The sequence below is a fragment of the Fulmarus glacialis genome, unplaced genomic scaffold (genome assembly GCF_000690835.1).
Source record: "Fulmarus glacialis isolate BGI_N327 unplaced genomic scaffold, ASM69083v1 Scaffold37759, whole genome shotgun sequence".
Classification (NCBI taxonomy): Eukaryota; Metazoa; Chordata; class Aves; order Procellariiformes; family Procellariidae; genus Fulmarus; species Fulmarus glacialis.
In genome coordinates this window covers 1-13,615 of record NW_009235881.1, presented here as the reverse complement: position 1 = coordinate 13,615, position 13,615 = coordinate 1, and the positions used below count along the sequence as shown (strand labels likewise).

At 36.2% G+C, this 13,615-nt stretch overlaps 1 protein-coding gene across 1 annotated transcript; it reads right to left on the bottom strand.

Annotated features, from left to right (window-relative positions):
- Positions 1-1,723: 1,723 nt before the first annotated feature.
- On the bottom strand, positions 1,724-8,817 carry LOC104082906 (protein lin-9 homolog). The gene is made up of 5 exons (XM_009586183.1): positions 8,742-8,817; positions 5,189-5,314; positions 4,630-4,812; positions 4,423-4,520; positions 1,724-3,111 (listed from the first exon to the last, which is right to left on the bottom strand). The coding sequence occupies exons 1-5, from the start codon at positions 8,799-8,801 to the stop codon at positions 3,006-3,008; spliced, it is 573 nt and encodes a 190-aa protein (XP_009584478.1). The 5' UTR covers positions 8,802-8,817; the 3' UTR covers positions 1,724-3,005.
- Between the last annotated feature and the right edge of the window lie 4,798 nt (positions 8,818-13,615).

The following is a 13,615-nucleotide window of genomic DNA, read 5'->3' as shown; positions in this document are numbered from 1 at the left end:
CTGAATGCCATGAGGCTCTGATGGTTTGGAAGGACAGAAAAAGTGACCTGTGTACTTGTGGCAGAAATAAACTGTATCAGGAGTCATGCCCCACAGAATAAGGTTACCAATGCACAAAATCCCTCAGTGTCACCCCGTAACATACCTGTGTTGCAAGACCTGGGACAGCTGAACGGCAAGCTTGTCAGGCTAAGTGGCATAGCAGGATTGCCAATTAATATTCTCCCTCCAAAAACCAGAGTTGTCCTTGAAAAAAAACCATGAAGCAAAAACCAACTAACCAACCAAAATCAGATGCCATCCGCCCCAAGTGGACTTGGGTGCCTAAGGAGCTGTTACGTTAGAAGAGAAGTACTTACAGCAGGAGACAGAAAATGAGACAATAATTTCTTGGGGGTGGAGAGTGAATTCAAGTTACTGATTGTAAGAAATCAAACTAACTTGTTCTACTCCTGCAGACTTAAGTACAATAGTTGTAGTGAGTTCTTGAGATTTCTACTACACTTAGGCCACATTCAGCGGAAAGTCATATTTGTTACTGTATTTCACCAAAACTCAACAACATTAACTCTGACCCAACACATCGGTAATTGAGGGGAAATGCAGCCTTTTGAAGAGAAGCAGCGTGTATATTCACATTGCCTATGTGTGTTGGCCAAATGATACTTTTATCACAAATTATGTATCTTCACATTATGTTACATTACCTTGCAATGATTAAAAAAACCCACTTCAACACAAAACGTTAGAAAGAGCACATTGAAGAATCCACATTAAAAAGCATCATACCTACGGAATCAGGATTATTACAGTGTATTCTGAATCCAGTTAGAAAAGAGTTTGTCATGAAAAGCAGGTTCCCAAATCCTCTGCTGAATGCCATTCTTGGTAGCAGTACCTACCAGTGTCTACAACTTCTCTCTGCCTCAGTTTGGGGTGCTTGCTATCAACAGGGCAAAGTCAGCCTCCGCGGCCGCCTGATGTTTCCTGTCGGGAAGCCCTATTCCACAAAAGCATTCATGCATACGCTTAGCTTGTAAGTACGCAAGCAGAGCCCTGACAGAGCAGCAAGGGATTACAGAGGTTCGCACGGTAAGCCAGCGAGCTGCTGCTGGAAAAGGCAGTCTTTGCCGTTTCCTTGTGCTAGGAAGGACTAGCCCATCGCCCTTGGCAGTGCGCAAGTTCAGTGCGCTACCTAGGCAGAAAACTGGACAAGAACGGTGTTCTTCAGCAGCACAGCTCCCTGAACCGGCACGCTAGCAGGTTTTGTGAGCAGTGGATGACAAGGATAGGGGTGTCAGTAAACAGCAAGGGGACGGTTCCTTTTTCCTGAGTTAGCTGTGGATCATGTTAGTTACCGTCAGACTAAACCTATGAGCCTGAAGTTAGGCTTTGGCACCTTTCTCTGTTTAAATGAAAAGGGTGGTGGGAGAGGACCTTTCTGTCTTCTTTACCAAACAGATGGTAACACCACAAAATAACGGGCAACGTAATCACAAAAGTAATTGCAGGGACCACTACAATGTTCTATTGCATTAGGAGAGGTAAATTTCCATGGGTAACTCAGCAAAATTAGCGTTCAGCATTATTTTGTAATATCCCTTGTAAAGTTTCTAAATACCTTTTAAAACAGCTACTCACCTTGTCCGCATAACATTTCATTTTCAGCAATTAAATTAACTTCTCTTAAAAAAATGACGTGAGACCATCTGCAAAAAAGTTTGCATTTTTGTGAAATATACCAACTCTCATAGGTCAATTTATTCAGAGTTACAAATTTCATTGAGAATAAAAGATTTATGCATTTCTCTTAATTAACAGAACAAGTTTAGCTAAATATAAACTCTGCACTAAAGTTTTGCAGTGGCACAATACCAACACAGAATACAGAAGCATCTTTAAACTATACAAAATTTTAAAATTGAAAATAATCCTGTTTACATATTCTTTGTACATTAACATATAAAAGACCTCATTTAATGAGGCATCTAAAAGAATCAAAAACATCTCTACAGCTATCTCTGAAAAGTCATACCTGGAAACAATTCATTACACAGAAGCTTTACAAGACTATTTAAACAAACCAATACACACTTTTTACAAGATTAACATTCCAAAAGGTACTCGTAGGCAGGTTGTCACTTTTTATTTTTGCAGTTTACCGCACTGGTTATCTTTAATTATGAAAATCTTCATATTTATATACGTTGGGTGTTGTTGGATAACCAGTAATCTAATTTAAAAGTTGTGCAAAAACAACAAAAATTTGGAAAAACAATATGTTTAACCAGTCATTTATATAAAATCCCAACTAAAGCACTTCTTTTGCCCCACGTGAAGGGAAAAAGCCATAACCAATCTCTTTCTGGAAAGTTACCAGCTACATTTTTATATTCCTTCATTAGACTCCTTCTATAAGTTATGATAAATTAAAAGTTCCAACAAGACATTGACTGATCGATAGACCTGCCCAACATCCTCAAGTTTACAGCTTCTCTTTGCTGTCCGTATCCTGCTGCTGCTTCTCTAGAGCAGGACCACTCAGCCTGCCTTGGCACCACGCTACCTGAAGGCTGAAATGGCAACTCTCGTAGCTTTACATAACAAAGACCTGCCATGTGGCTACCAATTTGAGCCATTTCCTCTTCATCGCTTCTAACATACCAGGAGAGCCAACAGCAAGAGGTGTGCAGAATTCATCTGAATTTTAAAAAACTAAGTTCAAATTATATGAAAGTATGTTTTCAAGTTTATTATAATAAATGCAATTACTAAGAGATTACCAGTTAGCAAAACTACTGTATGTGAATAACAAATGGAGAAATCTAATGTAACGCTGGCCAGTAATGCTGGTTTTCTTAAGAAGCAGATATAATATATTTAAAAGGGTCCACTCTGAGAGGTTTTCTTTTCCCTTATCTTCTGGCAGTTAGGATATTTGGTGAAGCCTATATAAAGGAAGAGGATTTTCCAGAACTACTTGCTGTACACTTGAAAGAAAATTTTCAGTCTCTGTTGGTGTTATTAGCTGCAAAAGCATGTAAATTTCCCATCTGGCTCAGACCACTCTGAATATGTGCAACATGGATCTCGACGTTATTCTGAAAACAACTACAGGAAGAAAAGAAGGAGGAAAAAAAAAAGTGTTAAACCCCATATTTAAGAGTTGTGTCTGAATATTTCTACAGTGAAAGTCAAGGTATGAATATAGCCAATGCAAAAATTCAGATGAGTCAGAGGGTAGTACATACTAATGTAACTTGATAGAGACATATGTGAAAACAGCATTTGCACAAACAGCTGCATGAAATCAAGATTTACTGACTTGGGTACTTTAAAGAAGACTTTACCATGACCAGAGTTAATGAAATAAAAATATTATGAAGAGATGCGAAAATGCCCAAAACAAGTACAGTGAAATGGAAAAGCATCACTTTCTTCACAGCGTACATCAACCTTTAGTTGAATCCATTCCAACGTGCAATTTGCAGCGTTGATTATAGAGAAGTTTCACTAATGTTTGGGGTTTATTTTTGTTTTCACTGATGAAAAATGCTGTAAAAACAGCATTTCGCATAATTATTTTTAAATCAAAAGGCCATCCTACTATCTTTGGGAATAAAAAAAAAAAGAAATTAATGTGTGCAGCCTCCCATTATTATGTAGCAATATGAGTATGGAGGGTATAAGGAAATACTTAGAATTTAGGTATATTTTCTAAATTATGTAATTTAGCAGCATTATAATTATAAAAAAATCCCGGTCACAAATTGCTGGAGGCTGCAGTGTACTCCAGACAAGCATCACCACATTCTTGCTATTTTTATAATGCTTCCTCAGGCACCTGCTTGTGACAACTGTTGAAAAATGGCCCATCTAGACTAGATGGGCCTTTGATCTGGCGCAATATGGCTGTTGTTTTGTTTCTTGGTTTAAAATATTGCTAATGGAAGCTGGTCAGAATCTATAATTGTCTCATATGTCAGCTTTTGATATTTACAGACAAGAGGTTGAGTAACTATGCAAAAAGAATACTGAAATTGTACTGTTCTGTGGTTTAAAGAATTTATAATATATTTACTACTGGGATTTCAAAGTCTGAAAATGTTCTAAAATAACTTATTAGTTGTCATAAATGACTGAAGAGCAAGAAAGTCTAGTTGTTGCTGCATAAATTTAGCACTTTTTTTCTTCTTTTTTTTTTTTTTTTACATCGGGTTACCTCACTGATAGGTTCAAAGAGAAAACTGCTAATTTCACACTCCCTTTAAGAAGCCCCCTTTTAAATGGGACTATTCCTATAAGTAAAAGTTACCAGGTTAAAACCCTTAATTATAGTCAATGTTCACCTCTAAAATACAGTAAGAACTGCTTGCTGGCACAAAATGTGTAATTAAGAATTAAATATTCAAAAAGTAATACCTGATATTTGAAGAGTCTATTGAATTCTTAATGTCATTTAATGAATCTGTTAGTGATTTAAATTCAAAGGAATTCAGATCACCTCCTTCTGCTAGACACTGTAGGAGAAGAAAACAAAAAATGTTCTCACAGTTCAGCACAAAGAAACTGACAGAGCTTTAATACTATGTATTTTACGGGAGAAATTATTTTTTGCAAACATTTTACCTTGATTTGCAGTAATATTGCTGTAAGCCTAGAGATAAGATCAGTTAAATTTTCACTCTCAACACAAAGCTGTCCTGTTGTTGAGGAATTTGCTTGTCTGACGATCTCCTGCGCCTCCTCTTCACACCTACGCCTCAGATCTGTCGGTTGGTCGGCAGGCTGGAGGCCTTGGTCAGGAGCAAGCTGCATAGATATAATGACGAGAAATTAAGAATAAAGATCTCCTCTGCATTTGGCATATGTGTGAAATGACAAATGATTTCAAAGAGAGTTCACAGGTATATAGTACACAGTATTTTTTCTTCATTTATGTACACGTGTGTCTATTTCAAAACTGGCCACTGGCATCAGCAAAAGTGTCTGCGTTCTGGTAAAAGAAACGGAGACAGACAGACAAAGACAGAGACAAGAGAGAGAGGAGGAATCCAATACAGCTGTACTACTAGTTTCACTTCAAAGTGACCCCCACTTATACCCTATTCCAAGGAAATTCTAATTTATTTTTGTACTTAGGTTAAGCAAAACCAACAAGTACATACAGATTCCAGCAAAATCTTACCTCATAACAATACTGTTGAACTTTATGCAAAACTTTATTTAAGTCTTTGTTTAGTTGTTCTAGATCTAGAACAATAGTTGCGTATCTCCTCTGAAACTCAATGCCTATTGGCATAGAATAGGATTTCTGTGGAAAAGACAAAGCATATTAAAGTTAATGCAATACTGTACATTTATATTTTTTAAACGCATCCAAAGGAATTTTCACTTGAAAATAATACTGAGATGTTTGAAATCCCAGTGTTTAATAGAAAAACGTTAACATACAAAATACTAAAATGTAGTATCACTATTTAAAACTCCAAGTGACAACTGTGTACTAACTACTATGCTTTTATTCTCTTCATGAAGTGCTATGATAATCTGCGGTGCTAAATACTACAGAAGACGACTGTGGTCTAACCTGCTTATTTCTCCAGTAGTTGGGTATGGCTTCTCTCTACCGTATGAACAGAAAACTATCCAGTCAGTAGGAGAACAGTATAGGACAATATGGCCACGACCACCTCTGCTGCAGGAAGGGAGGCACAGTTGTCTACTAAGTTAGTGGTCACTTGAGGATGACTCAGTGCTACGTACCTTCTGCTACAGCTAACAGTTCTGCCAAAAAAGAAAGTTACTAGAGCTTATACTTAGTAACATAAGTATTTTGGGTAAGCACAATTTTCCACAAAAAATAAATACCACAATACAGTACTTCTTTCTTATACTGTTTTCAGAATGTGTTTCAACACTGTTTGGGTGATATTTACAAAACTGAAACAAAACATACAATATATTATAAAATTTCCTCCACAAACGGCCTCTTGCAAGATAAGCTGGATGTATTTCCACTGCTTCTCAGCCACAAGTCTGAGATACAGGTACCTCATACAATCAAACCTGTAGCTATAGATTTTACACCACGAGATAAAGCAAATTGCAAAGTCAGGAGCCTTCATCAGGAGGATCCAGGTCAAAAACCTCAAAATCAAGGTTTCAGTTATCAGTTCAGTTCAAAGTTCCCCATTAATCACTGACATGATCTCCAGGGACTTACAAGTCTGAATACCAAATTAATAGGGCTTTAAACTAACACTGTAACTTCAGAATTCACCTAAGAGCAAACTGGAAACCAGTATAAATTTGACATACTTCCTGCAGCTCTGGAATCTAAGGAAAAAATTGTAACTTTCAGACCTTCTTCAGTGACCAGCCCCTTTAGAGCAGACTAATCCAGGTTAGCTGTGAAAGCCGCAGACAGTTGTGAATTCCCCATCAGAGAGGAAAGGCTAAGGGCATTCTATGCTAGTGACGATGAAAGAAATATGTCTCAGCACCAGCACTATTTCTGATCCGGGAGCAATCCAAGATCTGGAAACACTGACGAACAGCTGAACTGGCAGACAAAAGATGGATGGCTTTCAGTAGATGGAAGCAGATTACATCTCTATCACTGAGCATCTACGTGCTTCTCTGGAATGACCAGCATCATCTTTACCTTGTCTTTATCACAGGTCAAGTGAAAAAATCAACTAGCCATCCTTTTAATTTAGATTTGTTTATCCAAATGGCTATCAGAAAAGTGTTTACTGTTTTATGTACATGGTAACTTGTTTATAGCCTGCAACCAAGACTAGTATAGTGATGTCAAGATGCTTAACTATTAATAAGCTGTCCTTTCAGAAAAATGAAATAGAAAATGTGCAGTTGTATGTATTAAATACCTCCTCTGAAGGCATCCCCTGCCTCATGTAAATTTATAATTATTGCCAGAACATGATGGACTACATTCAGTACCAGTTCTGATTTTGGTCATTTCTGTTTATTTCTCTATTGGATCAGTCATTAAAAAAAAAGTCTCATTAAAAAAAATTGTTACTCTAACAATTATCAAATCACAATTTTATGAATTATTATCAAAGCCTGACAATTAAACTATACCTGAATGAACTCAAAGGATTCTATTTTATTCATGTTCACGTATGTTATTGATGTTTAAGTGGATTGGTGCTGGAAAAAGATTCTTGTTCAAGAAAATACATTTTAAAGGAGAAACAACATATACTCAGCGGCACAAACGTAGATGGGATTGCCAAGGGACAAAGAGGATTAGAAGATAGGCTAAGAGTACGGCCCAATAAAAAGGTATCACGTCCTCTATTTTTATCAGGTCAGCCTTGAATAGTAACAGAGGTTGCTTTATGATGGCTGGTTTACAAAGGCAACACTGCAAGGGAATAATTTCAAAAGTATCTCGAAGTCCTTATCTAGGCTACAACTGAGCTAAAATATATCAAATTTAACATTTATTTCTAGATCCCCTTCTTCCCTGTTGCTTCTTTGCTCTCTCAATCTTGCTGTTTTCCTTGATATTCTTATTCCACAACACAGTTAATTTATGACTTAGTAGCTGAGTGACACGTTAATATCTGGATTCTTGTCAGAGGAAGGCTACTGTCATTCCTATGGATTTCCTTATCTATGCAAAAGTACTAATATCTCAGTAAAAACAAAAAGTTTTTTAGTTTCTTTTAAGAAGAGTTGATAATTTTTCAGTATCAGAGTTACAGGTTGCAATGGTATGTTTTAATCTTGCTTCTTTTTGCATCTATTTTAATTATTAATATGCAAAATTAAAAGACAACATTTGATGCACAGGAAAAAATAACGTAGTAACTGAAATGATAACATGGTTTTGAAGAGCAGCGTCACAGCACAAAAGAAGAAAATTACAGAGACATAGGGATGGGGCAGTAGGAAGCAGAATAACAGAACGTACATGTGCACATGATCACTGAAGGGACAAAGATGAAAGTCTTACCACAATAAATCAAATCCTTCAACATTCAAATATTTTACACGAAAAAAAATCAGCATTTTTGGTTTCAAGAAATAAAAAGGACTCCTCTTCCTCTCCACAAATCTTTAGCCTTCTGTCTGTATATTGTAGAGACAACTGTCTGAATGGACGCTAGCAGAAGGTTGAGACTGATAGCTTTCCACTTTCAAGTTGATTGATAGCCATGGGTGGTAGAAGAGGCATTCTTATCATTTTGATTTACTGACTGATGATTAGATAAAGCCTAGCAAGAAAAACTATTCTGCTGCTGCTAATTATGCTGTAGCTGCTCTGGTATTGTAATTTTAAATGCCAGTCAAGGGCACTCAGAGCTTTATATAGAAAATCTCTGAACTGAGTTATTGTTTTAGCCAGAAAGCTAAATAAGTAAGTACCTACCATCCTCAAAATAATGATGAATGTCTTACCATATAAACTTGTAACCAAGATTCTTAAAGTAAATAGTATTTCCTTACTTTACATGTCAACTGACATACGCTATTCTGATGTTAACATTAATCAGATTCCAAAGCATAATGCTTTCAAAGGAGAATCGTATTTGAAAAAACTGACCTCTCTGACTTGTCTTTAAAAAAAAAAAAAAATCAAAAAATTTCACATTGTAGAAAGCGATAAAATATTATTTTATCTAGACTCTAGTTTTAATTGTATCTATTTGCATTAGCTGTTAAAGCATATCCTGTTTTAAGAACTGAAAAGAGAACATTCTCACCAGCTTTTCTGCTTCTGTATTCATCTCTCTCAATTGTTTGATGTGTTCCTTCTTGATCATAAGGATTTTCGATAACCTGGTCTAAAACAAAGGAACTATTTTTAGAATGAATAGGTCCTTAAGCAGTTTTGAAATGCCATAGAAATTCAAGATAATAAAATGTGTGTTTCTTTAATAATTTTAAAATACATTTCTCAGTTGTACATCAAGTTAAGATGCAGAAATAAAAATTAATTAAAATTAAATGATGGGTTTTCCAGAGATTTTAAAAGCATTTTCAAGTGCCCTAGATTGGAGAATGGTAAAAATCCATCAGCCGAAATTCCCTATAGGAAGACTAATATAATTTATGGCCAGCTAGAGGTTGAAGAATCAAAAATCTTCTTTTTTTGCAGCCTGAAGGAAAGCAAAGGGTGTTATCATCATGCACTACAATTAATATCACTCACCTTACCATACCTTTTTTCACAGAGTTCCCAGCCTGTTCTCAGCTGTGCCCTCGACCGAGCACCAGCCCTTTGTGTAACACTCCTGCAGTAAAACCTGGTGTAGAGATTGGATCTATTTTATACAGAACAACTCTGGGCTTTCCATTTCCCTCTTTCATAATGGGAATACCCTGTTTCTGCTGCCCTTGGGACCTAGCAGGCTGATGTGGAAATCACTGGGAATGCTCTCAACACACACATCACTCCTAAAACTATTCATACGCTCTAGGGCCCCAAGAGAAATCCTAGCTCTGCTACAACCAGCAACAGTTTTATTACTGATGTAAACAGAGCCAAGATTTCAGGTTTTATAAACTGCAAAGGGGTTAACTGCATCCTAGTAGTGGAACATGAAACTGGGAGAATTAGGAACTCCTAGTTCAACATACAACTGCTTATATATAATTTCATTTGTTGATTTTCAAGTTCAATCTTAAAGCAGCCAGGTTTCTTGCCCTCACAATCCTAATGGAAAATTGTTGCAGGACCTCTCTCAGCTAATTATGAATCTTCTTGGAATTTCCACGTTAAATGCATCCTTTTCACTTCATAGCAATTTGTTCTGCCAAAGCTGTTTTTCAGCTAAATATAGGCTCTCCCTCCTTGTATTTATCCCTGTTTATTCACAGACAGTAAAGCATTTCTTCTCCACCGTTCTTTCACTAGACTAATCACAACCCAAGCCTTTCCAGTCTCCTCTCATAAAAGGCTCTTGATCTCCTAAACTTTTGTGGCCCTTTCTGTATCTTTTTTCCATTCACTGTCATCTTTCCTGAATGTGAGCAACAGGAAGCCTGTACCAGTATTCCAAATTACAGACCTGTAAACCAGACCTATAAAATGGCATCAATACTTCTCTCTTTCCACCACAAATACTTTCCCGGATGCATCTTATGAACGGATGGCAAGCCATGGTCAGATGCACAGAGGCAATACTGCATAGGTTATCACTCTTCCAATTCTAGCTGCTCATTTTTGTCCTTCTGCTGTCCCCTAATGCCTGTGCTGAGCCAGCACTTGCATTTTTGCAGCTACATGAAGAACCCAATCAGAGAACCGATAATGACAAACAATAAATTCCGAAAAGGCAAGAAAAAAAAAGTTTTAAAATTGTTACTTGTGAGCTGGATTATCTCTCTGATCTAGTTTCTAACACAACACACAAATGCTCATGTTGGCAAAAAAATACCTGGGAGGAAGGAAAGCACTGTACACCATCTGCCACTGCTGCCAAAAAGTTACTCGTCAAGCTCTGCTGTTGTCACCATCCGGCAACTGCCTAACATGTCTAAGTCCTCCTCCTTGATGAAGCTTGTGAGTCCCCAGCTTAACGCAGATTATATTATTTGTCCCCAAAACTTGCACGGTATTTGGTGCTTAACTTCTACTTTGACGTCCAGACATATTTGAGGATGCAGGGCCCTAGTTCTCCAGTTCATGAGCTTGGATTTTATATTATATTCATCCTATTCCCAGATATACTCCAGTGATCAAGATAATCTGATTCTTTCTACAAGAAGCTCAGACCTTTCACTGTATCTGTGATGTCTACCAACCTTCTCTCATTGGTACATTTTATCGAATAGACTTACATTTTCGTTTGCCAGTATCATCAGTGGATGCTTTAACTCAGTTCAGCCCTATTTTCCTTGAGAAATTCTTGCCTAACAGCTCTATTTTCAGCATAACTCATCCTGTTTACTGTTGTAGTTTATAGTTCTCATTAAACTGGAAATGAGGTTTTAGTACAATGTTTTTCCACATTGAAAGAGATGAAGGAACAACCCAACCGGTATGTTTAGATTTGTACTTTAGATTTCATTTTTAGTCAAAAGAGTATTTATAAGAACACAAGCATTTCAAAGTGGAGAGTGCAATAACTTACTATGGAATATTTTCAAAATTTTCATAAGCACAAAATTGTCAAAAATCCAGTATCCATTTTTAGATTTTTCCTCATGCATTTAATTTGAAAAGATAACTCCTTTTTCCACAGCAATCAGGAAGACACCAATTCACTTTTCTGAACGTGCTGCATTAACATACTCCCTCTACCGGACATGCAGCAACCCTGCAAACAATCTATTTTGTCCTAGATTGTTTCCCTCCTAATCTAATTTTTTTCCCAAAATAAAACAAGGGGGTGGGGGGGGGTGGGGGAAGGAGAAAAAAAAAAAGCTGTACTTGAGCACTTGCAAAAACATCCTCCAAATTTTAATACTGACTAGAATGTAAGAATGTAATTTATCAGTTTTGACCTGCAGTATAGCCTATGAGATATTTAAGAATACATTACATATTGCATGTAAGCATGAAAGACTTTTTTTTCATTTATTACTTGTTTCTTGTTGACTTTATTCTTAATATCATAATGTAAATTTTTGAGCCATTCTTCCCCTAATATGCATATGTTTGTCCACAGTAAAAACCAGAAAGAAGAGCAGTCTCTGATGCCAAAATGTAAATACGTAGAAATTAATATAAAGATTTAGAAAAACTAAGACTCCCCAGTGTAGAACTAGGATTAAAATATTTGATACAAGTCCCAAGGTTTGCTTACAACTGCAAGTTACACGTAAAGAGAATACCCCTAACATTTATTTGTCAGTGTCTGCACATGATTTTGGCTACACTTCCTTTTGTTCCAAATGAATATCAGAACCCATAAAAGAGAACTAAGGGGCTGGGTTGAAACCTTATTCAAGGTGTGCTGCATTTTTTCTGTTTTGTCCAAAATAAAGTTTTCCCATGAAATTGTTTATTCATGGTGTCATAAATAATTGCCTGGCAATAGTTCTCCAGAAAGTTTTCTTTGAATCAAACATTTTCTGATCATTTACTTCCTGAATCACCATTAAATCAGAATGAGGGTTTTACCTTTTTACTGTTATAAGAAAGGTCACCTTTAATGGTCACCTTTAACATAAAAATAACTCTGGACTGGTGAAAGCAGTGCAATCAATAATCAGTATTCACCAGTCTCACTTATTTCACAACACCAAATTTCAGTACCATCCTTAAACTTCTAATAAAAAAGTTGATGCTTAAAATGCTAGGCTTAAAAATAATGCACGGTCCTTCAATAAATGTTTTTTTAAGCCTCGCGATTCTTTATCAAAAACCTGGATAAAGTAGTAAGATGGTCACATAAACAAATGCCAAAAATCCGTGGCTTGATTTTGTTCAAAATCTTTTGACAATCTTAAAGCAAAAATACGTATCAATACAGTATCTTTGTAAAATGCCACCTTTTGTAATACAAGCAAGAGGCCTATACTTTTAAAACTCAGATTTCCTTATAACGAGTAATAATATACTACCAAATGTGAGTGAGAAAACACACATTTTCAGAGATAAAATACAGAAACAACATAAACAGATCAATTTGATGCACTAAATAGTTGTAAAGCTCAATACACCCTTAGTTACCCAGTTTCATTCATCATACTCAGTGACTCAAGGAGGATAGCTGCAGATACAGTTTAGCAGCATAAACAAACACCGTATCTTTTGTGTATCTCAATTTTTAACATAATTAATCTCAGAGCAACAACATCTATTTTAAATTTTCTTAGCTAAGCTAGGTGCCAAGCCACCTTTTTCAAAGTTAGCTTCATACAATAAGTTTCCCCTAAAAAACCAAATAGATCATTCTGTCAAATAAAATTCATTATGTTGAATGGCCAAAATATTAGTGTCTCATATAAGCTACAGACACAACTTGATTCTTTTGACCAATTATATACACTTTAAAATTTGAGAAGCATTTAGCAACATTATTTCTCAGTTCTTAGTATTTTAAACACAGATCATTCCAATCTCTTTTAGCATGTTCAAAACAGCTTTCATTGTTAAAGAATTCAATGACAGATCTTAAGCTAAGCCAAAATGAGCAATTACATTCTTTTATCATCCTGATGAGTAACTTGCTTTGATGAGTTTTGATATTCAATGAATCTCAGCTTCCTAACATTACTTGTCTGTGCTCTTCTGAACTGGTGTACAAAAATCACTGAGGAATTATTTCATAAAGATTAGGACAAAAAAATAGTTTTCTTATCTATAACATGTATGTTTGCTTTCAGGGAAAAGAGTGTTTCTTCTCCAAGAGGGTAGGACATAACATAAAATACAATATTATATACAATATATGATCATGCACATGGGCAAATGTTCTCTGCATAATGCAAGTATATTTTAAATAAAAAAGTGTTAGCACAGTACAAAGTTTGCAGGTAGAAATAATATCTTTTTTTTAGACCAAGTGGTAGAGCTGGGAAAAATAAGATACACTTGGAGACTAAGCCCCTCCCGTGGTCTGAGGAGCAGCATATCTCAAGGCTTACGGACAAGTGAGAAAATTAAGAAGGGGCGGGGCGGGGGGTG

Excerpts from the sequence above, each read along its gene's own strand:
- LOC104082906 (XM_009586183.1), bottom strand. The coding sequence starts at position 8,801 with ATGATCAAGAAGGAACACATCAAACAATTGAGAGAGATGAATACAGAA. Across the intron at positions 4,521-4,629 it reads CAATATTACTGCAAATCAAG|TGTCTAGCAGAAGGAGGTGA; the intron begins GTAAAATGTTTG and ends CTTCTCCTACAG. Across the intron at positions 3,112-4,422 it reads ATAGACTCTTCAAATATCAG|TTGTTTTCAGAATAACGTCG; the intron begins GTATTACTTTTT and ends TTCTTCCTGTAG.